Source organism: Orcinus orca, chromosome 2 (genome assembly GCF_937001465.1).
Source record: "Orcinus orca chromosome 2, mOrcOrc1.1, whole genome shotgun sequence".
Lineage (NCBI taxonomy): Eukaryota > Metazoa > Chordata > Mammalia > Artiodactyla > Delphinidae > Orcinus > Orcinus orca.
The window spans coordinates 179,526,806-179,553,644 of record NC_064560.1 but is presented as its reverse complement, the minus strand read 5'-3'; the positions used below and the strand labels follow the sequence as shown (position 1 = coordinate 179,553,644).

At 35.0% G+C, this 26,839-nt stretch overlaps 1 protein-coding gene across 2 annotated transcripts in view; it reads left to right on the top strand.

Annotated features, from left to right (window-relative positions):
• The window catches only part of CEP128 (centrosomal protein 128), a 453,164-nt gene that overhangs the window by 103,637 nt on the left and 322,688 nt on the right, over window positions 1–26,839 (top strand). For both annotated transcript variants that reach the window (XM_033416425.2, XM_004262299.3), the window contains 4 exons: window positions 1,425–1,511; window positions 9,452–9,526; window positions 11,115–11,247; window positions 17,469–17,620. In XM_033416425.2, coding sequence (XP_033272316.1) covers window positions 1,425–1,511; window positions 9,452–9,526; window positions 11,115–11,247; window positions 17,469–17,620 — 447 coding nt within the window. The remainder of the gene's footprint in view (window positions 1–1,424; window positions 1,512–9,451; window positions 9,527–11,114; window positions 11,248–17,468; window positions 17,621–26,839) is intronic.

The window sequence follows — 26,839 nt, the reverse complement described above, 5'->3', positions numbered from 1 at the left end:
AATGGACTTAATGGGCTTCCCTGGTGGCGCAGTGGTTGAGAGTACACCTGCCGATGCAGGGGACACGGGTTCGTGCCCTGGTCTGGGAAGATCCCACATGCCGTGGAATGGCTAGGCCCGTGAGCCATGGCCACTGAGCCTGCGCGTCCGGAGCCTGTGCTCCGCAACGGGAGAGGCCACAACAGTGAGAGACCCGCGTACCGCAAAAAAAAAAAAAAAAAAAAAAAGGACTTAATAATAACTCATGGAACCATCATAAAGATTAAATGTATATATTCAATATATGTAATGTGTTTATTTAATATATGTAAGAAGAAGAAGAATGCCCGGACATAGTAAACACTATATTATTTATACTCAAATCAAAATTATTTTTATTTGATGGTGTCTCTCTGCGTTTTTACTCAATTGTTTTTTATTAGTGAGAGCAGGAGCCATGCAGAGGGAGCTGTAATCTCATGGGTAGGGGGGACATTGTTATTTTATATATGCATATATATGCACTTTGGAGATACATGCTGGATATGTGAGTTAATGAAATTGGAATATGATTGATTATACTAGCATCAAAACAGTTTTAACATGTTTTGCTGTTTGCCTAAAAATAGTTTTTCTATTGAGCATCATAGAACTTGTTGGAAAAGACTTCTGGAAATTTGGCTTTTCTCAACTTAGATGGCCTCTACACTTACACCTTTTTAAGTCTAAATGCTAAGTGTCGAATTTTTTTTTAAACAAATGGAATGTCTTTTAGATGTTATGAAAGATTGCTCTTAATATAAATTTTTTTCCTTAAGTTTAATTTTGTTTTAACATAGAAACAAACACTTATGTGGTTAACTTTTGAAATTTGTATTATCTTAAAGTTCCTTTTTTTCCAATTTATTAAAGAGAGAAAAATGTAGAAAAGAATGCTTTTCTTTGCTCTTTGTGAAAGTATGGTTGAAGAGCAAGTTATATGTTGTGATAAAATGTCATGTATGTGATAATGATGCAACAAGCATGTTTCTACCTTGATATTTTTTCAGAATTTGAAAAACTAGTGAACTGGTTTTAGGTATTATGTCAAAATTGTTGAGCTGATAATATAACTTTTAAATACTATTATTTCGGCAGGTAAAATTTGTTTGTTTCCAAGAAAACTGTTAGCTGTCTAAGCTCTCTAAATGTGTTACAAAATTCCTAAAGATGGGAAAAAGTGAAACTAAGTGGAACTTGATTAGGTAGATCGGGAAGTTGTTTATATTTGAGCCCCAATGAAGTGATCTTATGACTTCAGTGAATGAGCAGGTTGTAATTCCTGTGTATATTTTGTACAATTCATAATCATCTTCCTCAGCCTTTTCTTAATAGATCCTAGTAATATCTTTCAGTTTTATATGTATTTTGGAATAATACTGATTTTCCCATGTCTTTCTTTCTAGGCATTGAAGAAACAAGAAGCTAAAGCAGAGGAGAATGAGGGAGTAGTGAAAAATAAGCTAAGACAAAGTGAAACTGAAAAGAGTAAAGTAAGATTTTGAAAATTAACATTTTTTTTAAAGTTTTGAATTTCATTTAATTTATCTTTTTATACAGCAGGTTCGTATTGCTTATCTATTTAATACATATTGGTGTATATATGTCAATCCCAATCTCCCAATTCATCCCACCACAACCACCACCCCTGCCATTATCCCCTTGGTTTCCATACGTTTGTTCTCTACATCTGTGTCTCAATTTCTGCCCTGCAAACTGGTTCATCTGTACCATTTTTCTACGTTCCACATATATGCGTTAATATATGATATTTGTTTTTCTGACTTACTTCACTCTGTATGACAGTCTCTAGATCCACCCACGTCTCTACAAATGACCCAATTTTGTTCCTTTTTATGGATGAATAATATTCCATTGTATATATGTACCACATCTTCTTTATCCATTCGTCTGTCGATGGGCATTTAGGTTGCTTCCGTGACCTGGCAATCGTAAATAGTGCTGCAATGAACACTGTGGTGCATGTGTCTTTTTGAATTATGGTTTTCTCTGGGTATATGCCCAGTAGTGGAATTACTGGGTCATATGGTAATTCTATTTTTAGTTAATTTTAAGAAACCTCCATACTGTTCTCCATAGTGGCTGTATCAATTTACATTCCCACCAACAGTGCAAGAGGGTCCCCTTTTCTCCACACCCTCTCCAGCATTTGTTGTTTGTAGATTTTCTGATGATGCCCTTTCTAACTGGTGTGAGGTGATACCTCATTGTAGTTTTGATTTGCATTTCTCTAATAATTAGTGATGTTGAGCAGCTTTTCATGTGCTTCTTGGCTGTCTGTATGTCTTCTTTGGAGAACTGTCTATTTAGGTCTTCTGCCCATTTTTTGATTGGGTTGTTTGTTTTTTTAATATTGAGCTGCATGAGCTGTTTATATATTTTGGAGGTTAATCCTTTGTCCATTGCTTCATTTGCAAATATTTTCTCCCATTCTGAGGTTTGTCTTTTCACCTTGTTTGTAGTTTCCTTTGCTGTGCAAAAGCTTTTAAGTTTCATTAGGTCCCATTTGTTTATTTTTGTTTTTATTTCCATTACTCTAGGAAGTAGATCAAAAAAGATCTTGCTGTGATTTATGTCAGAGAGTGTTCTTCCTATGGTTTCCTCTAAGAGTTTTATAGTGTCCGGTCTTACATTTAGGTCTTTAATCCATTTTGAGTTTATTTTTGTGTATGGTGTTAGGGAATGTTCTAATTTCATTCTTTTACATGCAGCTGTCCAGTTTTCCCAGCACCACTTCTTGAAGAGACTGTCTTTTCTCCATTATGTATCCTTGCCTCCTTTGTCATAGATTAGTTGACCGTAGGTGTGTAGGTTTATCTCTGGGCTTTCTATCCTGTTCCACTGAACTATATTTCTGTTTTTCTGCCAGTACCATATTCTCTTGATTACTGTAGCTTGGTAGTATAGTGAAGTCAGGGAGTATGACTCCTCCAGCTCCATTTTTTTCCTTCAAGACTGCTTTGGCTATTCGGGATCTTTTGTGTCTCCAAACAAATTTTAAGATTTTTTGTTCTAGTTTTGTAAAAAATGCCACTGGTAAGTTGATAGGGATTGCATTGAAACTGTAGATTGCTTTGGGTAGTATAGTCATTTTCACAATATTGATTCTTCCAATCCAAGAACATGGTATATCTCTCCATCTGTTTGTGTCATCTTTGATTTATTTCATCAGTGTCTTATAGTTTTCTGAGTACAGGTCTTTTACCTCCTTTAGTAGGTTTATTCCTAGGTATTTTATTCTTTTTGTTGCAATGGTGAATGGGATTGTTTCCCTAATTTCTCTTTCTGATCTTTCCTTGTTAGTGTATAGGAATGCAAGAGATTTCTGTGCATTAATTTTGTATCCTGCAAGTTTACCAAATTCATTGGTTAGCTATAGTAGTTTTCTGGTGGCATCTTTAGTATTCTCTATGTATAGTATCATGTCATCTGCAAACAGTGACAGTTTTACTTCTTTTCCCATTTGGATTCCTTTTATTTCTTTTTCTTCTCTGGTTGCTGTGGTGGCCAGGACTTCCAAAACTATATTAAATAATAGTGGTGAGAGTGGACATCGTTATCTTTTTCCTGATCTTAGAGGAAGTGCTTTCAGTTTTTCACCATTGAAGATGATGTTTGCTATGGGTTTGTCATATATGGCATTTATTATGTTGAGGTAGGTTCCCTCTGTGCCCACCTTCTGGAGAGTTTTTATCATAAATGGGTGTTGAATTTTGTCAAAAGCTTTTTCTGAATCTATTGAGATGATCATATCATTTTTATTCTTCAATTTTTTAATATGGTGTATCACATTGATTGATTTGTGTATATTGAAGAATCCTTGCATCCCTGGGATAGATTCCACTTGATCATGGTGTATGATCTTTCAGTGTGTTTGTTAGTATTTTGTTGAGGATTTTTGCTTTGATGTTCATCAGTGATATTGGTCTGTAACTTTATTTTTTTGTAGTATCTTTGTCTGGTTTTGGTATTAGGGTGGTGGTGGCCTCATAGAATGAGTTTGGGAGCATTCCTTCCTCTGAAATTTTTTGGAAGAGTTTGAGAAGGATGGGTGTTAGCTCTTCTCTAAATGTTTCATGGAATTCACCTGTGAAATCATCTGGTCCTGCACTTTTGTTTGTTGGAAGATTTTTAATCACAGTTTCAATTTCATTACTTGTCATTGGTCTGTTCATATTTTCTATTTCTTCCTGGTTCAGTCTTGAAAGTTTATACCTTTCTAAGAATTTGTCCATTTCTTCCAGGTTGTCCATTTTTTGGCATAGAGTTGCTTGGAGTAGTCTCTTATGATGCTTTGTATTTCTGCAGTGTTTGTTGTAACTTCTCCTTGTTCATGTCTCATTTTACTGATTTGAGTCCTCTCCCTCTTTTTCTTGATGAGTCTGGCTAAAGGTTTATCAATATTGTTTATCTTCTAAAAAAACCAGGTTTTAGTTTTATTGATCTTTGCTATTGTTTTCTTTGTTTCTATTTCATTTATTTCTGCTGTGATCTTTATGATTTCTTTCCTTCTACTAACTTTGGGTTTTGTTTGTTCATCTTCCTCTAGTTCCTTTAGGTGTAAGGTTAGATTATTTATTTGAGATGTTTCTTGTGTCTTGAGGTAGGCTTGTATAGGTGTATACTTCCCTCTTAGAACTGCTTTTGCTGCATCCCATAGGTTTTGGATCGTCGTGTTTTCGTTGTAATTTGTCTCCGGTAGTTTTCGGTTTCCTCTTTGCTTTCTTCAGTGATCTCTTGGTTATTTAGTATCATACTGTTTAGCCTCCATGTGTGTGTGTTTTTTACTTTTTTCCCCCTGTAATTGATTTCTAATCTCATAGTGTTGTTCTAAAAGATGCTTGATATGATTTCAGTTTTCTTACATTTATTGAGGTTTGATTTGTGACCCAAGATGTGATCTGTTCTGGAGGATGTTCCATGTGCACTTGAGAAGAAAGTGTAATCTGCTGTTTTTGGATGGAATGTCCTATAATTATCAATTAAATTTATCAGGTCTACTGTGTCATTTAAAGCTTGTGTTTCCTTACGAATTTTCTGTCTGGGTGACCTGTCCATCGGTGTAAGTGAGGTGTTAAAGTCCTCCACTGTTATTGTGTTACTGTCGATTTCCTCTCTTAGAGCTGTTAGCAGTTGCCTTATGTATTGAGGTGCTCCTATGCTGGGTGCATATATATTTATAATTATTATATCTTCTACTTGGATTGATCCCTTGATCATTATGTAGTGTCCTTCCTTGTCTCTTGCTACATTCTTTATTTTAAAGTCTATTTTATCTGATATGGTTATTGCTACTCCAGCTTTCTTTTGATTTCCATTTGCATGGAATATCTTTTTCCGTCCCCTCACTTTCATTCTGTATGTGTCCCTAGGTCTGAAGTGGGTCTCCTGTAGACAGCATATATATGGGTCTTGTTTTTGTATCCTTTCAGTGAGCCTGTGTCTTTTGGTTGGAGCATTTAATCCATTCACGTTTAAGGTAATTATTGATATGTATGTTCCTATTACCATTTTCTTAATTGTTATGGGTTTCTTTTTGTAGGTCCTTTTCTTCTCTTGTTTTTCCCACTTAGAGAAGTTCCTTTAGTATGTGTTGTAGAGCTGGTTTGGTGGTGCTGAATTCTCTTAGCTTTTGCTTGTCTGTAAAGCTTTTGATTTCTCTGTTGAATCTGAATGAGATCCTTGCTGGGTAGAGTAATCTTGGTTGTAGGTTCTTCCCTTTCTTCACTGTAAATATATCATGCCACTCCCTTCTGGCTTGTAGAGTTTCTGCTGAGAAATCAGCTGTTAACTTTATGGGAGTTCCGTTGTATGTTGCCATTTTTCCCTTGTTGCTTTCAGTAATTTTTCTTTGTCTTTAATCTTTACCAATTTGATTACTATGTGTCTTGGCATGTTTCTTCTTGGATTTATCCTACCTGGGACTCTCTGTGCTCCCTGGACTTGGGTGGCTATTGCCTTTCCCATGTAAGGGAAGTGTTCGACCATAATCTCTTCAAATATTTTCTTGGGTCCTTTCTGTGTCTCTCCTCTCCTTCTGGGACCCCTATAATGTGAATGTTGTTGCATTTAATGTTGTCCCAGAGGTCTCTTAGGCTCTCTGCATTTCTTTTAATTCTTTTTCTTTATTCTGTTCCGTGGCAGTGAATTCTACCATTCTGTCTTCCAGGTCACTTATCCGTTCTTCTGCCTCAGTTATACTGCTATTGATTCCTTCTGTTGTAGTTTTCATTTCAGTTATTGTGCTGTTCATCCCTGTTTGATTGTTCTTTAATTCTTCTAGATCTTTGTTAAACATTTCTTGCATCTTCTTGATCTTTGCCTCCATTCTTTTTCTGAGGTCCTGGATCATCTTCACTATCATTATTCTGAATACTTTTTCTGGAAGGTTGCTTATCTCCACTTCATTTAGTTGTTTTTCTGGGGTTTTATCTTGTTCCTTCATCTGGTACAAAGTACTCTGCCTTTTCATCTTGTCTATCTTTCTGTAAATGTGGTTTTCCTTCCACAGGGTCAGAATTGTAGTTCTTCTTGCTTCTGCTGTCTCCCCTTTGAAAATTAACTTTTCAAGTGTAATGCTGTTTGGGGTCAGTGATATTCATTGAGTACCTTGGAAAGTGTCCCTGAGGTTTTTTGTTAGAGTGCAGTGAAGCCTTTACGTTTTGATGTGGAGTCACTTGGCTTGAGGGCTCTGCCACTCTCTGCTACTTGCTCTTGGAAACATACACAGGTAGTTCGCTACCTTGTCTCCTGGCCGCTCTCCTTTTCTAGAGGCGAATTAAACTTGACCATTCTTTGCTGGAGAACATTTAAAGAGGTTGACTTTACTGTAGGGTTGGGAAAGACCTGTTTTTTAAAGGTTGAATATTTTGTATCTATTCATTTTTGTTACAGAAGGTAGGAACAGTTACCAGCCTAGTTCCGAAAAATCCTCTATTCTCATTAAATATTAAGTATCTTTGATATGAATTCATGTCTGTGAGGCTATAGAGCGTAGCATTTTAGAGCTAGAAAGTAACTCAGAGGCCAAACAACTCTCTTCAGTTTGCAAATGAGTAGATTAAAGGCCAAGCCCAAGGTAATGAATGATAAAGTGAAATTTTGCTTCTGATATAATGTTCTTTACTCTGTATTGCCTTTTCTATTTACCCTTACCTTCTTTATTTTATTTCACCAACCTATGTAAGGTTGCATGATGCGTCCATGCTATCTTTACGGTGGTAAGCAAGGTACATCAGGTCATCACGTTTGCTCTTTGGGAGTTGTAGATGCTGATATTACCCAGGAAACATGACCAGTATGGACCCTGGTAGATTTTGAAACCATGTTGACTTCAGTGCGATTTCTTCCCTTTTTATTTATTTATAGAAACAAGAGAACAGGTCAGATAATATTTTGTGTGGATTCTCTGCTTCCACATGTACTTTATAGTTGATTTACAGTTGGCCCTTGAACAATGGGGGCTTAGGTGCCCTGACCCTCTGTGCAGTCAAAAATCCGAGTATAACATGTAGTCAGCTCTCCGTATTTGCAGTTTCTCTCTAGCCATGGTTTCACATATGTGAATTCAATCCTATAGTACTGTAGTATTTACGAGTGAAAAAAAATCCGTGTATAAGTGGACTTGTGCAGTTCAAACCCATGTTGTTCAAGGGTCAACTGTACTTTTAAAAATATGTGATAGTTACTTTATGAGCTGCTGCACACTTTTAAAAAACTTATATAACTGGATGAAAAAATTATTTTGAAATAATAATAAATTCATAGGTGTTGCAAAACAAAATGTACCATGGGCCAGTTATTCTTAGTGATAACATTTTCTATAATTGCCATCCAACATCAAAACCTGGAAATTGACACTGTTGCAATGCACAGAGCTTATGCAGATTTCACCAGCTTTATGTGTATACTCATTTGTGTGTTAAGTGTGTGTTTGTGTGTGTGTACTTCTATGCAGTTTTATCTCATGAGTCTCAATCTTATTGCCGCGATAGTCAAAATACAGAACTGTTCCATCACCACAGTGTTCCCTCATGCTACTCCTTAATAGTCACACCTTCCACATGTACAATTTCTGAAAGACTAATGTATAGATAGTAGTTTGTTCAAATGAAATGGTAATTTAGGATAACTGTTACAAATCTAAGCACTTAATAACATCTTAATATAAATTTGTGATTTCACAAAACAACCTTACCCTTACAAAGTGCAAACATGTCCAGCATATGTAAGCTGTGGATTTTTAACAAAAGTGTCCCATCTGTAAGGGAGGAAAAATAATTTTCCCTTTACCCTTCTAGGTTCTTTGGCTGGTATAATAATTAAATTGACATAAAACAGATTAACAGGAGAAAAACAAGTTTAATTTTGTATGTATGGGAGCCCCATAAAAATATGAGACTCAAAGACAGCCAGGCAGTTGAGGCTTATCTACCATCCTGAACGAAGGCAAGGAATAGGGGCTTGGGGCTTCAAAGGGGAGGAACACAGTTCACAGGAAGATGAGAAGAGTATATGTGTGGTAAACAAATGTTTGCCCTGCCGTGAAGAGGTCTTTCAGATATAGAAAGTTATCTTTGGTAACAGCTCTCTTTCTGGTACAGACCTCCTTTTTAAGTTTTTAAATGCAATTTAGGGGAAGGTAAAAAGCTTTTCCTGAATCTATTGGGTTTTGATTGCCATCAGCTCAGAATAATACTTGTGCCAAGAGGCATATTTTGGAGTGGCATATTCTTCCCCCCTTCACATCCTGTTATATTTTTCAGCTTGAGGTAAGCGAAGCACGTTGACTTTGTAGGGTATTTAGTCACCTAACTGGCACATTTTCTGTGGATGCTTATCTAATGGCAATATTATTAGGGAAATTTAAAATATCTTATTCTGATTAAAATTTTTAGAAATGTTAGGAATATTGGAAATATTAGGAATATAAGAATATTAAGAATATAAAAAATAACCAATTGGATGAAATACACTTTGAGTCATTGGGTCCCTGAAATTTTTATTCTAATTTTGTTCGTGTGATACTACATGTAGTAATTTAAAGAAAAAACTGCTTCAGAATTTACATTAAAATGATTTAGAACTGAAGGGATCTCAGATTATCTAATATAAAATCCTTAATTTAGAGGTGACAGGAGGCCTAAGGAAAAGAGATTTAAATGGGGGTCATAATTGAGATAGAACTGACTAGAGCCAAGACCTCCTGCAGTCTGGTCTGGTTCACTTTTTGTTATTTAATTACCATTATTTTAATGGGAGCATTGATATGTGTTTATAGCAAGATATTTTTCCTTTTATGTTAGCTGTAAAAATCTGAAAACTTTTTCACTTTTCTCCTCTTAAACTGAGCCTGTAATAGTTATTTTCTGCCCCATTGGACATTTTTCCTTATTCTTTGTTGAAACTCTAGCTTGAACAGGAATTGGAGCTATCTCGAAGGTTATTGAATCAGTCAGAAGGCAGCAGAGAAGCACTTTTGCATCAGGTAAGTCTATGCAAGCTATGATAATCTGTTTTAAATTAAATCAGGATTGAGTCTCTTTCCCTATTAAATGTCTTTGTGAAAGGGAAAAAAACCTTAGATCTAGAAGTATTTTTCCTTAAGGAATGTATATTAACACACATAAGCAAAAGATGAAATCCTTTCAGGAAGATTCAGAGAAAGCCAATGTAAAACACCAGCCCAGGTTCCCACTGTGACAGCATATCTTGCTGATTGCTTTTCCAGTTTAGGAATCATCTCTCTTAGCATAACCAGTGTAAAAGTGAGACTGGATGTGTAAGATAAAATTTTCCCAGGAGCTTAATTTTATTCAAGGAGACGTAGAGAGTGAAGGCGGAAGTAAAATACATAAAACAAACCTTGCATGTTCAAGTTACTTTGAATGCATCACTGTCTTATATTCGCATTTTCAAGCTGCTACCTGCCCTGCTTCCTTTTAACCAGAGATAAGGCTTAATTTTAAAGCATAACATTTTGCAGCCCATTAGCCAATAATAGGAGTTTGGTGCTTCTGATATCTAAAGTTCAGTAACTTGAAATAGCCATTTTATACACATTGGGTAAAGGCATGTGGGTTTCTAACTACCTTTCTGCCTGTGTTTAATATAAATTGCAATTGTAACTTCCTCTGTTTTGAGGTGTGGCTTACATAACTCACTACATAATATGCTAGGCAGGCAAAGTTGTCAGACATCTTAGACGTTCAGAAGGAGTATTACGTTTTGACAGTTAATCCTGAAGCATCTGAAACACCGTAGCTCCTGTTTTACAAAATGTTTAAAAATGTGTAATGGCTTTGTTTTGCAGCCAGTGGTCCAATGGAATTAATGTTGGCAGAGTTTAGAGTTTCGTTTTTGGAAGTTTATATTTGTATTCATTTCCTTCTGATTTTTTTTTTTGAACTCTGCCTTGTAATTTCTAATCTTATCTTTTGAAATAAGAGATTTATGTGTTAAAGTTGTCATTGTGACTTTACCTGAGTCTCTGCCACTGCTGACTTGTTTAAAGGTCATTGTGGACATGCTTGCTAGTCTCCAGATATACAAAGAAGAATAAAATGGTACCTTACCTCAAGGAGTTTATAGTTTATTCAACAGCTTTTATTGCTTATTTATTTTGAGCAGTACTTTGATATCACAGTGTGCTAAATTGTGATCATTTCATTTGACTTTACCAACCAATAGACTATGTTCACATGAAAGAGAATAAGTGAAAAATATAAAAATGTATAGTACTTAATTGGAGGTAGTTTGGGTTAATAACAGTAGAGTGGACTGAGGTGAAAATAGGGATTTTAAAAAAGTGTGGTCAAATTCTTTGTCACAGTAGACACAGAGAAGGGGAAAGAACATTCATTGTTTGTGGAAGGAATGGGAGGAATAAAGAAATGGAGCAAGAGACTGTTCCACTGTGCTTGGCATAACAAGGAGATTAACTTGGCTTCAACTTGTGCTTACAGTAGCCCATTGGAAGTAAATTTTTTTTCCCTAGAAAAATAATTTGTAAGTTCAGTTATTCTTTTCCTGCTTTTAAAACTGATAAAATTTCATTTTTGACTATGTGTATTTAGGTAGAAGAACTCCGTACACAACTCATGAAAGCAGAAGGTGATCAAAAAGGCTTAGTACATCAAGTATCTCAGATTTCCAAGCAACAGTCAAACTATCAGGACGAACAAGAAGTTGACTGGAGGTTTAGAAGAGGTATCATTCTGATTTGTAAATGTCTGGGGCTTTTTTGATCTTTCTTAAATATTTCCCATTTTCAGAATCGCTTTCCTTATGTTATATATTCTTTTCATCCTGTTTCTTGATCTACTACAAGGTTTTCCAAGTTAATCATAATTTAGCATCCAGTTTTTTTAAAACAGACTTAATTTTTTAATTTTATGTTTATAGCACTATTGAGCAGAAGGTACAGAGATTTCCCATGTACCCCTGCTCCCACATGTCACAGCTTCCCCCACCATCAACACCCCTCTCCACAGTGGTACACTTGTTATAACTGATGAACCCTACATTGACACATCATTGTCATCCGAAGTCTGTATTTTACATTAGGGTTCACTCTTGTTGTGTGCTCTACAGGATTGGACAAACATAATGACATGTATCCACCATTATAGTATCATAGAGTAGTTTCACTGTCTTAAAAATCCTCTGTTTTTCACTATTCATCCCTCTCTCCCCTAACTTCTGGCAAGTACTGATCTTTTTATTGTTTCCATAGTTTTGCCTTTCCCAGAACCTAGTATGGTTGGAATCATACAGTGTGTAGCCTTTTCAGATTGGCTTCTTTTACTTAGTAATATGCCTCTAAGTTTCCTCCATGTCTTTTCATGGCTTGGTAGCTCTTTTAAAAAAAATTTTTTGTAAAGCACTGCATAATATTTCATTGTTGGATGTACCACTGTTTATTTATCCGTTCACATACAGAAGTCCATCTTGGTTGCTTCCAAGTTTTGGCGATTATGAATACAACTGCTGTAAACTAAATGTCTGCGTCCAGATTTTTGTGTGGATGTAAGTTTTCATCTCTTTTGGATAAATACCAAAGAGTGTGATTGCTCGACTAGATGGCAAGAGTACGTTTAGTTTTGTAAGAATCTTCCAAACTGTCTTCCAGAATGGCTATATCATTTTTCCCTCTACCAGCAGTGAATGAGATTTCCCGTTGTTCTGTATCCTTGTCAACATTTGAAGTTGTCAGTGTTCTGGATTTTGGCCATTCAGATAGGTTTGTAGTGGCATATCATTGTTGTTTTAATTTGCATTTCCCTGATAACATGTGGTGTGGAGCACTATTCATATGCTTATTTGCCATATGTGTATTTTTTTTGGTGAGATATTCATTAAAGTCTTTGGCCCATTTCTTAGTATGGTTTTCTTATTGTTTTATTCTTATTTGTTTCTTGTTTGTTTTCTTATTGTTAATTTTAAGAGTCCTTTGTATATTTTGGATAGCAGTTCTTTATCAGATATGTCTTTGCAAATAATTTCTCATAGTCTGTGGCTTGTCTTTTCATTCTCTTGACAATGTCTTTCACAGAGCTGAAATTTTTAATGAAGTCCAGCTTGTCATTTCTTTCTGTGACTTTGATGTTGCATCTAAAAAGCCATCACCAAACCCCAAATCATTCTCTTATCTTCTAAGAGTTTTATAATTTTGCATTTTACATTAAATCTGTGATCTATTTTGAATTAATTTTTGTGAAAGGTTTAAGATCTGTGTCTAGATTCATTTTTTTGCATGCAGGCCTTCAGTTCTAGCACCATTTGTTGAAAAACTATCTTTTCTCCATTGTATTGCCTTTGCTCCTTTGGCAAAGATCAGTTGACTGTCTTTATGTGGGCCTACTTCTGGACTCTCTATTCTGTCCCATGTATCTACCTGACCATTTTTTTTCTTTTTTGCCAGTACCACACTGTTTTGTTGGATAGTGTCAGTCCTCTAATTCTTTTCTTCTCCTTCAATACTGCACTGGCTATTCTGGATTCTTTGCCATTCCATGTAACTTTAGAATCAGGTTGTCAAAATGCAAAAAATAACTTGCTGGGATTTTGATTGCGCTTGCATTGCTTCTATTGATGAAGTTGGGAAGAACTGACATTTTGACAATATTGAATCTTTCTGTCCATGAACATGGAATATCTCTCCATTTATTTTGTTAATCTTTGATTTCTTTCATCAGAGTTTGGTAGTTTTCATCATATATATTTTGTTAGATTTATACCTAAGTATTTAATTTTTTGTGGATGCTAATGTAAATGGTATTGTCTTTAATTTCAAATTTCACTTGTTTTTTGCTGATATTAGCATCCAATTTTAATGTCTTCTCTTCTTGATTTTTAAACCCATTTCTGTTGTCAGACCTGCTTATCTCATGAGTCTTTCTTTTAGAAAGAGACAGCAAGGCAGTAGTGGAATTTTTTTCAGATTCGTACACACACACACACATTTTTTTCCCCAATATATGCATACAATTAAGATTCTATCTTTTTGTTACTTGGAGATTGGTGGCAAAATTTACTCACATTGTAGAAGTGGTTATGAACAATATGACTGGCTTTTTCTTATGTTGATTAGGAAGACTTTGTGTTTGAAAACTCTTAGAATGCTTTTTCAGTGGAGGTATTGATTTAGGCTGTGGAATTTAATTACTCTGGATGTATTTCTTTTTGAAAGTTTGTGTTTAACAGAAATGGTGATACTGAAATTTTATAATGGTTTCTGGTAGACTATTTCAGACTATTTAAATATTAATGCTTCTTACTCAGATGCCTAAATTACTGTAGAAACTCTTGTAAGCATCTGATGTTACAAATTCCCCAGATTCCCTACACATAACTCAATATGTTGCCTAAGTTAGAATTTCCACATTGCCAGAAAATCTTCACTGGATGGCAAATTTTGACATACCTATCCTAATATATTTGCATGCCATTAAGTTCGCTTAAGTTTCATTTGATGTTGTAATTTAATCATATTTTAACATCAAATACTTTAAAATTTATTTTTAACAGTAAAATATAAGGTATTAGATTATTCATCAAAATTTCATAAAGATGCACATAAGAACTCTCATTTTGTTTGGAAAAAGATCCTGTGGTACATTTGTTATATGTTTTGTTGTCTCATAAAATCTAGTTATTTTTGGTGTCTTTGAGGACTAGAAGAATCTTTTTTTTAACTACTTCCCAGGTTAAAAAAAAAAACCTTAAAGTTCTCTTGTCATTGTGACAGTGGACTTCTTCACCTTCTTTTAACAATTCTAGAGTTTTCATCTTTATAGAATACTTGTATTATTTTAAAAAATTCTACATAAGAAATTACACTCATCACGCTCTGCTTGCTGTTTGTTCCTCTACCCACTGTGAAATGACTTCCACTTCTACTTCTAAAATTGACTTTGCTTAGTTTACTAGTGGTCTTCTCTGTCAAATTCAAAGGAATCTTTCCATTACTTGCCTTACTTGACTCCTGTTTGTTTCCTCTTAGAACTCTTCCACTGACTTCATTGTTCCTACTCTTTCCTGGTTCTTCTGTCTTAATTGCTTTCAGTCTTTGTATTTGAATCTTTTCCTTTTGTTTACAGTTTGCCTTTTAAATGCCTCTGTTGTCTAGAATCCTATTTATGGTTTTTCTCACTTAGTACCTCTCCCTAGGGGTTGTTATTTAATCTTATGCCTTAGCTATCACCTACAAACAATGATCCCTAAATCTGGCTCATCTCACTCTCCTAACCTTCAGCCCTCCAGATGGAGTTGTTCATTGGGCATCAATATATGCCTTTCCAGAATGCTCAGTCAGCCGATTTACAACTGAATTCATCCTTTCCTCAAAACCTGTTTTTATTTCCTATCTTAATTGATCGTATCATTCTTTATCCAGATAAGCCTAAAATACAAAGAATATCCAAACTTATTCCTTCTCACCTCCATCTAATTAGTCTCTACGTCCTGTCTATTTGTAGATCCTGATATCTCTTGAAGTTGCTTCTTTCTTATTCCCCCTAGCCCATTTTAGGCATGCTTCATCTCATCTCTGTTACCCTCTTAACTTGTCTTACTCTGTTGAATAGCTTGTCTGTGATCTGTCTTCTGTACTGCTACTAAAGAGACCCTTCTAAGACACAAACCTTTCATGTTATTCTCTTGATTAAAACCTCTCATTATAATTTATTGAGTTCTTACAGGGCATTATGCTACTCATTTTACACTGTCTCCTTTAGTTCTTACAACTATTCTATGAGGGGGGAATATTCTTACTTCCATTTTAATGACTTAAAAAAAAGACTAAAGAACAAAGAAATTGAGTGCCTTGCTTAAAGTTACATTTGTTGGAAGTAGCAGACCAAATCTTTTTTCTACCCAGACTTGAACTCTTAACTGCTATCCTGTACTGACCCATCATTGTTTGTAGCAAGAGTTCTTTAAAATGGAGCATATAACCCACTGGGTGTGGGAGGAGAGTGTTTGTAACACTATATTTTATACTTTATGTTTTAAGTATTTTAATTTTGATAAATGTTTCATTATATATGTATATATGTGTGTATATCTATATATTTATATATATCCACACATGTTTTATATCTATATTATGAAACATATCAAAGTATTATGTCATCACACCAAATACATATGTGTTTTATAAATATACATATATGTATGTGTTTATACACATATTCATATGTATTATCTCCATAATTTGTATAATATATTCATACTAATGTTAATTTGTATATGTATGTATACACTAATGTTATATATATCATGAAACATGTCTATGTCTATGTAGTTAGGTACTATAGAGAGATATATGCACACACATATGCATATATAAATTTATAAAATAAAAAATGTATTTATAAGATGAATGAATGTATATATTTGTCAAATGAATAAATACATTTACACATAAAAATATGCATATTTTCACGTTGAAGACCTAGCAGGGGTGGGCAGAGTATGGCCCATGGGCCAAATCCAGACCGCCCCCTGTTTTTGTAAAGAAACTTCATTGGACTAAAGCTCCTCCCATTCATTTATGCATTGTCCAGGTCACTTTTGCAATTTAATAACAGAGATAAGTAGTTGTGACAGAGACCATATAGCTAAAATATTTACTATCTGACCCTTTACAGAAAATGTTTGTTAACTCCTGGTCTGTAGGCTAATTTCTAAGCTCCCTGGCAATGCATAACTCCCTGCTGACTCTCCTGTTTCCCTCCCTCATACGTATTAGCTGTGTAGAACTCCTGTGTGTGCAGTTACCTGAATATGAAATCCAATATTGTTCCTCTATGCTTTATGCTGTTTCCTTTCCCTGAAATATCACCCCAACTTCATCTCCTTTGCTTGGTGAAATTTTGTATCTATTTTTTAGAACTACCATAGTAACCAGTTTTTCCTACCTCAGTTTCTCATTAAGATAGAATTAATCATTCTATCCTTTGGACTATTTTTGTATAATAACCATTTATTATACAGAAATTATACAGATATAGAGAACTGTTTGTCTAGTATCTATAAGTGCTCTTATCACACTATTAAAATACCTATGTATCTTTCATCCAAAATGTACAATTTTGACATTTTAATATTTCTGAAGTTAGCATGTGTCTTACACATGATCTATAAATTGGATTTGCTAGTGTCTCCTTCCTTCTTTCCTATTCTGGAAAGGAAGCTACTAGAAAAAGAGTAGTTTTAAATTGATAATATATGTTCCAATTTTTGACATCTTAAATTCATGGAAGTACTTTATTTTTATGTTTTCTTTCTATTCTTGGAGTGCAAGCTCATTGAGAAAAGGATTTTTGTGTTATTTATCTTTGAAAAAGATGGTGTTAACAGTGCCCTGTTCATCATATACCAAGTATTTCATGTTGGACTAAAAATAAATACTAAGTCAATTTATATTGTTCAGTGATACAATTGTAGGTAGTAGTCTCCAGAATTAATAGATTAGAGGTCATAACACAATCAGAATTTAGCAGCATCATTTGTTTACGTTGCAAGAAAAGTGGTTTTGTTGTGTGAACTTCAGTAACTTCAGTTAGGTGGAGAAGCTTAGTTGAAAATTCTTTCAGTATTTTTGTTTTAGAGTTTGGGGGTAATACAGGAATGTAAGTCAAATTAAAGAAAAAATGCATAGAATTTTCTTGAAATAAATTGTACTAGAAATTAGATAACACTTTAGTATCAAAATGTGATAATATTGGATGACACAGCAATGTGTATATTTTAGAAAACTGTGTGAGACTTGAAACACTAGAATGACAAATTCTGAGAAGTCTGTTGGGTGACAGTGACAATTAATAAGTGGATTGTATTAGGTAGAATATTAAAACATACCATTCGAAAGTACATTATCCTGTGAGTAACGATCAACCATCAAGCTTTACATTTTCTCTTTTAAGGGGTTGAGCGGGAAAAAGAGGATCTGGAGAAGCAGATGTCAGATTGGAGAGTGCAGCTGAACTTCAGTGCAATGGCATCTGAGTTAGAGGAAGTGAAGCGGTGCTTGGAGCGAAAAGACAAGGAGAGAGTACATTTGGCCGCACAAGTAGAGGTGACTTTGCTGTTTTTAAGCTGTATTCAAAGGACTTCAGTTCTGTTTCATAGAATTGCTTAATGAAATTTTAATATAAAGATTGTGATGTTTTATGAACTCTAGTTTGGATATAGATAAGGTAACGTTATATAGATGACCACTTTAATTACATACAAAAATTTCTATGAATTCATTTCTCTTCATTGGGACCTCAAAGTCAGGATACCTATCAAACTTGAAAATATTCTTGTTCCAGTAGCAATTGAGCCCATCCCTCAGACAGAGGGTCCTTTTTTCTTTGAAGGAACAGTTATTTGGGGGGTGAAACTGGCAGAAGGCACAGCAAAAAGTTATTACTGATATTTTTTCTTTGGAAACATAAAGGGTTTCAAATCTCCAGCTGTTTTCCATGAGGTAGAGTTGTGATGCCTCCATCAATTTAGAGTTGTGTAGTAGTCATGAATGATGTGGTAACCATGAGTGAAGTGTAACTAGGCAGCTACCGTTTCCAGGTTGCCTTTTATCTAGTACAGATAGCATAAGTATTAGAAAATATTAAAAACCAAAGGAGAGAACTTCATAAAAAGAAAATGGCTTAATTCCTATTTTAATTATGCAAATTAGATCAAGCATGGAGGACACGTTTGGAAATAGATATGTATCAGTCTTACTCTGTTCTTATTAGGGAAGTTGTGTTCTAATTGTAATAAGTTGCCACATTTGAAGAATTTCCTAAATAATAATGAAAGGTAGAAAATTGGTGTTAAAAGCATATAACTTTATATAATCCCAAGGAAATATTTAATGTTACTGCAGTCTGAGTTTCTCTTTCATCTTGTCTGTGCATCAATAGAAAATGTATTTTAATTAATTAATCAATTAATTAGTTAGCTTTAAGCTGATAGTTAAGTTTAAACACAGTCTAAAATCTCTACATTTTTTTATTCCCCCCCACCATGTTTTATGTTTTTGACGTTAAATTTTACATCTTTTTGTGTATCCTTAACTGTTTATTGTAGTTACAGTTGATTTTCTGACTTGTCTTTTAACCTTCCACTAGCTTTTTAAGTGGTTGATTCACTGCCTTTACTATATATTTTCCTTCACCAGTAAGGTTTTTTCCTTTCATATATTTTCCTACCTTTATAGGGCCTTTCCTTTTTCACCTAAAGAAGTTCCTTTAACATTTCTTGGAAGGCTGGTTTAGTGGTGTTAACCTCTTCTTAGTTTTTGCTTGTCTGGGAAACTCTTTCTCTCTCCTTCAATTCTGAGTAACTTTGCCACATGAGTATCCTTGGTTGTAGGTGTTTTTCCTCTCATCACTTTAAATAAAATATATCATGCCACTCCCTTCTGGCCTGCAATGTTTCTGCTGAGAAATCAGGTGATAGCTTTATGGGGCTTCCCTTGTATGTGACTTGATTTTTTTTTTTTTGCTGCCTTTAAAATTCTCTCTTTAACTTTTACTGTTTTAATTATGGTGTGTCTTGGTGTGGATCTCTTTGGGTTCATCTTGTTTGGGATTTTCTTTGCTTCCTAGACCTGGATGTCTGTTTCTTCCGGCAGGTTACATTTTCAGCCGTTATTTCATCAAATACATTTTCTACCCCTTTCTTTCTCCTCTCCTTCTGGCACCTCTATAATGTGAATGATACTATGCTTGATGTTATCTTAGAGGTCTCTTAAGCTCTCCTCATTTGTAAACATTCTCTTTTCTTTTTGCTGTTCTGACTTAGTGATTTCAGCTATTCTGTTTTCCAGGTTGCTTACGTATTCTTCTGCATCACCTCATCTGCAGTTGATCGCCTCTGGTGTATTTTTCATTTCAGTTATTGTATTCTTCACCTCAGATTCCTTCTTTTTTATATTTTCTAATTCTTTTTCGAAGTTCTAATTGTGTTCTTCCGTTCTTCTCCCAAGTTCAGTGAGCATTTTTATGATCATTGCTTTAAACTCTGTATCAGGTAAATTACTTAGCTTGATTTCATTAAAGTTTTGTGGTTTTTTTTCCTGGGGTTTTATTTTGTTCTTTTGTTTGGAACAGAGTCCTCAGTCTTCTCATTTTGCTTGACTTTCTGTGTTTGTCTCCATGAATTAAGAGAAACAGTTACCTCTCCATGTCTTGAAGATGTGTCCTTGTGGAGGAGTGTCTTTATATGGACTATGTATGTCCAGTGGCTTTTATGGAAGGGCTGGAGCCGAAGTGATCCTGGGCTTCTCCTGGGGTGTACTGGGGGCTGCTCCCTGGTGGTAGGGGTGCTGGAACTGGAGCCGTGTGGGCTGGGGCTTCGCCCAAGGCCCATAGAGGGCCACCACCTTGGCAAGGGAGCTGGAGCCAGAGGGGCTAGAGTTGGAGCCCAGCATGAACCAAGCTTCTCCAGGGGTGTGCCAGGGATTGCCGCCTTGGTGGGGGACTGGAGAGGGAGGATTATGTGGGCTGGGGGGGTCTGATTAGGCAGTCTTGGCAGGACAGCTAGGGTGTCAGGCACTTGTCACTCTGCTGCCTCTGTTCTGGGGCTTGGAGTAAGTTCGTGTTGCCAGTCTTTAAGAGCAAAGTCTCAGTTTTCTACAGCCCTCCAGCTCTCCTGGCTGTAAGCCCTGCTGGTTTTCAAAACCAGTTACGGGGGCTTGTCTTCCAGGTGCCAGTCTGCAGGGCTGGGGTACCCGAAGTTGGGACTGAACCCCTTGCTCCTTAAGGAGGACCTCTGAGTTTGTGACGTCTCCTTTCTCTTTTGGGTCACCTGCTGGGGGCTGACCTTCTGGGTTCTGACTAAATTACTTCTCTTCCCCTTGTACCTATCTTGGTGTGGTTTTCTTTCTTTATATCCTTAATTGTGGAAGAGCTACCCTGCTAGTCTTCAGGTCATTCTCAGAGATAGTTGTTCTATAAGTAGTTGTAGTTTTCGTGTGTCCTTGGGAGGAGGTGAGCTGAAGGTCTTACTCCACCATCTTGATCTTGCCTTCCTCTCTACATGTTTAATAAATTCTTACTAGAAATATTCTCAGAGCAGTTGTAATTGTAGGACTTTTAAAGGTTTTTTATGAGAATTATTTAGCCTTTTATTCTGCTGACAAATGTGGTAAAATATATGATTATTTTGTCAAAGTTAAATATTAAAAAAAAAAAACTATGCTAATGATGCCAGAGGTAGAAAAATCTCTTTACTCAGTTGTTTAAAACCACATGTTGGTCTGTCCTCCCTCCCTCCTTCCTCTTCTCCCTTCCTTCCCATTGTTTCTTTTTATTTACCATTTATGGAATAAATTGAAAAAACCTCAAGCATGTAGACATTTAAAAATTATTTATAATGGAATAATGCTCTCATTGAAAGAGGCTGGCTTTCCCTAAAGTCCTAAATTAATAGTTCTTTTACATTTTCACATGTGTTACCAGAAGAGTTGGAATTCTCTTGGGTTAGTTGGGATAGGTGGTATAGATTTGGATATGAAACACAATGGGAGAGAAAGATTGAACATTTACTCACATATGAAATAGTTAATGACCATCTATTACATGCCAGGCACTGTTCTAGTTACTGGTGACATAGCAATGAACAAAACCCCCTCAGATTTCCCTGTTCTATGAAGATGATATTCTAAAATTGACATAGAATGTTCTTTGAGTTTGTTGCAAGTATAATTGAAATTCCTTTTGGGGGATGAAATATTTTTTTCCTAATTTCCATTGAAAAGGATATCACAAAAAGACATTGTTCATCCTGGAAGAAATTATCATTTATCAGTTTTCCCTGATTTTTCTTATTTTTATCAGTAAAATAATTAATTAAATTTATATCAGTTGTTTTAGATTTAGTGACACTTCTGATTATGGCTTGTTTATTTTTTATACTTGTGGAGGCCCTTTAAATATCTTTATTCCTAAGTTATTCTCAAAGTGACATCTAGTATAGACTTTGTGAGAGATATATATAGGTCATGGATCACTCAATTTAATCTCTAACAGTGGAAAATTTATTGAAATTTAATTGAAAAACATTTAGCCTCTGCTTTACTTTTGGTGGTACGGAGTATTGCCTTATACATTCCATAAAAAATGGAAATTAATCTCCTTTAGTTGCTTTTTTAGAAATCAAATATAAGTAAGAAAAGACGCATAAATGAGATTATTGATCAGGCCCAAGAACATTTGAATAGTAACCTTTCTTGTGGTTTGTTTGATCATTAATGTCTTTCTCTTTAACCTTGACCTAACACCTCTCCTGCAGAACCTTATACAGTCTTGTAGACTCATTTGTTCTTTATCTTCCGTCCTCATTTCCATCTTTTGTTGTTCTAGTTGTTCAGTGTTTCCTTAGTGTCCTCTTTTTGTGGAAATTCTAAAGCTTTTCCTCCCTGAAGCCTTCTTGGATTGTATCCATTGCAAGTGATAATCCTTCTTTCTGAACCATCCTTTTGCCTATGTCACTGAGGATCTTATGGCACCCATCTCACACTGTCTTAAAGTAATCTGGGTATGTTTCTTTAAAATTTCAAAGCAGGTTGAAATAAGGGAGAAATGGGGCTGCAGAAGAAAGCGGTCCTGTCACCAAGACAAATCTGACCTTGATGTTCCTACCTTGGTAAAGATACCATTTTTCAATGTCTTGTCCTCTGGACAAGACATCTGGAAACTTGAGTTTTCTGTGTCCTAGAATTAATGTGACCCAGGATTAATAGTGACACTTGCAAGAGAACAGTATATAAAAGAGTGCCAGTTCATTGATGTACCCTGTGGGAATCCTACGTGGATATTTATACACTCTTCTCTTGTGCAGGGCACCAGTCTCCCAATTTTCTGTACCTACATTTTAGAAAGCTGAATTAGTAACCAAAAAGTTGTTGGTGAACACAGAATCAGAGAGTAATGATGTCTAAAGGACTGTTTGTTCATGGCTATGGTAAGGCTCCCCCACCCTCTACCTCTCTTTAATAGCATTCTTGTACCCAGAGATCCTGTTTACTTTAGCAGATTCTGTCTTTATTCCTGGAGTATGTTGAACTGATTTCTTCTGTCTTTCTAACAATCTCCTGTGCTTCCACTCTGATGCTTAACCTTCTGTTTACATTTTCTTTTGATATGTTGCTGTGCACAGATTTTGCTCTGGGCCATTTACCAGTATGCATTGATGTTATAATTCAAACTTGTGGCATTCTGGGAGCCACTTATGAATTAAAGACTTAGACCCTTTTCAAATCAGGAGTATGAGTATGGGGTAAGAACCAGGTCTTATCTCAATATCCTTTTACGCAACCCCTGCAAACAATGTCTCACCCATTTTAGGCACTCAGTTAATATTTGTTGACTGAAATAATATATTGTAGAAAAATTTTACGGTTAATTTTCAAAGCTAACACTTGTTGTCCAGTCATTCCTTAAAAGCACATTAATTTCTGGAAGAGTTGTCAGTATTCAAAGGGGGACCTTTGCTCTTTCTCACTAATTGCATTAGTTTTTGTTGATCCAGAATATATATTTTAAGCAGTTGTTCTACACTGGGGAAAAAACAATGAAAATAGCTTGTGAAAAACCCAAATGAAAGCTACATTTGAGTTTGCATAATTTACTTTTCAAATTCTATCTAAGACCTTAAATCTGTACGTGCATAAAAAATACTAAGTGCGGTTTTTCTCTCTTCTAAACTTGAGTTGAACCTCATTAACCTTGATAGGCTATTTGTATTCATAAGAATTCCAAGCATCCTTGATCAATGATTCCTCCTGATTTAATCTCAGCCTCCATGTTCCATCAACTTACTCTTCTTGGGGAAAAAAAAAAATTTGACTTTTAAATTCAATGAAGAACTTCAAAGAAAAAGCAAGGTGCTGTACATAATATAGAGTAAGTTTTGAAAGTGATAATTGAGTGACAACTGACATGATTATTCATTAACAGAAACTTGGGACTGTAATGCCAGCATTTCCTTTTAAGAAGAGGGAAGATTGTGGAAAATAAATGATAATCAATAATAACATTTTTATGATTAGTACAGTAGAAACAGAAGGAAGATTGTTCCTTTCATGCATGCTTTTAGGATAAACTGTTTTGATTTTTGCATTTTTTTATATAAAGCTGGCCACTTTCCTATGCAGTAATGCCCACTTCAATACTACTTTTAAACCCTTCTTAGAGACCTGCGGTCTTAGACATCTTAATAACCTTGTCTGTAATTTCCTATTGTACTTCTTTTTTTAAAATCTTAATAATTTCTTCCTTATCCAAGGGCATGTTATAAAATAAGGTATTACCTGAGCAATAAGTAATATTTAATATACAGGTTAGATTATAAAGAAAAATATTGGTAGCAAAACTTTATAGAGAAAGGCTCAAATTGTGGAACCTAGTAGAGATCAAGTCTGCCACTATTATTAACCAAATTAACTCTCACATTAGGACAATTGCTAAGACCGTAGATGCACTGTACTCCAAGTTCTTAAAAAAGATGATTATTGGCACAGATGCTGTACAAGTAAAAACTCTAAAACTAAGCAAACCTTTATACTTCCTGAAAGATTTAGCTTAATTCCAAGGTTTTTCATCTATATGGAAAAAATAGGAATTTTAGGAGTTGTGAAGAAAGGCCGTTTTTCTATTTTCTGTAACTGAGTTGCAACGAATATTTCCATAAAGCCAGAAAGTAGAAGTGGAATGAGCATTTTAATTTTGCTTTTAAACTATCACTAATATTTATTATAACTTATCATTTGAATGTGGTGAATAAAGAAATAATTTAGGAATAAAAATGTCCATTTTCAAGTTCTTTGTTTTCTGAAATCATGATGATTTCTGCATCGTTTTTTACATATAAATTGAATATGTAGGCCTTTGTGATTCTTTGTGTGTATATGATGTGTGTGTGCTTGTTCGTGTGTGTGCATGCATGCTTGAGGTGGTGGTGAGAGAGGGAGAAACTTACATTCCTCACAAAATAATGACGTATCAAAAACATATTAGCTATAGGTTTAATATTTAAAGCAATTATAAAGATAAAATATAGCCTTGGGGATAATGATTGAAGGACTTGCTTTAGAAAAATGGGTGATATGAAACAAATGAGGTAATGTTCTTGCCTCAGTAATTGATGGTTATTCATTTCTTGACTACCACAAATGCCATTAAAAGGGGGATAAGAAGACTTTATAATAATCCAGTTTTAACTGTTCTTGCATTATACCTGTAGTCCTAATCGTTACCTTATCATTAGAGTGATTTTAATTTGATAGCATATCATTTTAAGTGGAAAACTAAGTTGTTTTTTAGGTGTTTGTTTTCAGGCAACTTTCTACAAGTGGAAATGAGATTGTACTGAGCCTTAAACCACAAAAAAGTCAGCACGTTCATTATACTCTTGGAAATGTTCAAATAGTATGAATTATCTTTGTAAGAAAATTAAATTATTCATATGCACTGAGAAAATATTCTTTTAGTTTTTAATAAGTATCCATGGCTAACATAAAGGTTAATGTTAGCAAGTTTTTTCAAATCTATTAAATGCATTTAGTCTCTAGTACTTCACTGGGTGAAGTATGTGTTTATATTATGCAATCTTTTATTTTGGGGGAACCTGTAATGACAAAATGTTAGACTGTTTGCTCTTCCTTAAAGAAGATTATAAATTAGGCAAACTTTTGGCAATTCTGATTAAAGAACAGTACCTCCTACTAAGAAAAACTAGAAAAGCTGGGGAAGACATATATTTTAAAAAATCTGTTTGAAGTTATCAGAGAGTTATCTGGGGACAAGGACAAGAGGGATCAAGTATTCTGTTAAGGAGTGGAGTGCAAAGTGATGGACCTGACACTAAGCATCATTTTCCCTTGTAATGGGTTCTGAATCGCAAATTGAGCAGAGTTTACAACAGAGCTTAGGCCCATTGAAGAGGAAGAGCCCGGTGAACATCTTGCAGTTTCAGTTGGGATACCCAAAGGGCTAAACTTCAGGAGTCTGGGTGAACTGAAAATACACTAACAGTCACAAAGACTGTAACATAGCTTTGAATCTGCTTTGATTTTATCTGTCCTTATCCTTACTGCCCATTTACACAAAAGTACAGTTGACTCTTGAACAACATGAGTTTGAATTGCATGGGTCCACTTATATGCAGATATTTCTAAATAGTAAATATTTCAGTACTACATGATCTGTTGTTGGTTGAATCCATGGACGTGGAGGAACCATGGATACCGAGGGCCAACTATAAATTATACTTGAATTAAACCCCTGTGTTGTTCAAGGGTCAACTGTAAATCTTTTGGGGAAGAAGGTATGATCATCCTGAGCCCTGATATTGTTTCTATAATTTATCATACAATGTCTATCTAGCCTTTAATCAAAACGTAGCAGGCAGATCAGGAAACAAAACCACACTACTTTTTAGCAAGAGAAAAAAAAGCAAGAGATAGAAACCAGCAGATAGACTATTCAGATATAGGTGTTAACAGAAATCAACTTTAAACGATGGTTATTAATATGTTAAGAAATTAGGTTATAAGATATTTAATCCTAGCAGAGAATAGGACATTATGAAAAGAATCACTAGAAATCTGAGAATTGAAATATATAATAACTAAATTAAGAGCTGGATAGGTAGGTAGAGTTTAACGGAAGATTAGATACATTTTTTTTTCTTAATTCTGTAAAGAATTTTATTTTTTTTCTTAATTCTCTAAAGAATTTTATGAGGCCTCCATCCATATATATGCTTAGGATGTATAATATAGTATGTGGTTTGGTTTCTGGTTTTGTGTTCCGTTTTTTTCTATTTTCTAATTGGCAATGAGAAAAAAAACTTATGCAGTCATTTCATTCAATAAATTTTGATTAAGGACCTGTTGGGTCTGGTGCTAGGATCTGGGTGTACACAAATGAAATCAACATTGCCCTCAATAAAGGCACAATCACTGAACTTGCATTTAGCACTGAAGTGTCAATTCGCTAGAAAAACCAGGCCTCTTCAGTGTGGGTGGGCAGAATCACTGTGAGGCTTAAAATGGAGAACCAGGGGTATGGGCTTGGGGCCTTGAACCTTTGGAAGTGGGCATGGGGCTCCTCCATCTCTACTGCACCAAGATGGCTCCTACCCTCCAAGGACAGAACAATATATAATATTGTTTATATATTATTATCTTATATTATATATATTATATATATATAAAGGCAAAGAGTCATCAGAAGACAAAACAGCAGAAATATCTTCAAATAGAAATTGGTATTTGGTGATTGAAAATCTGAAACAATGG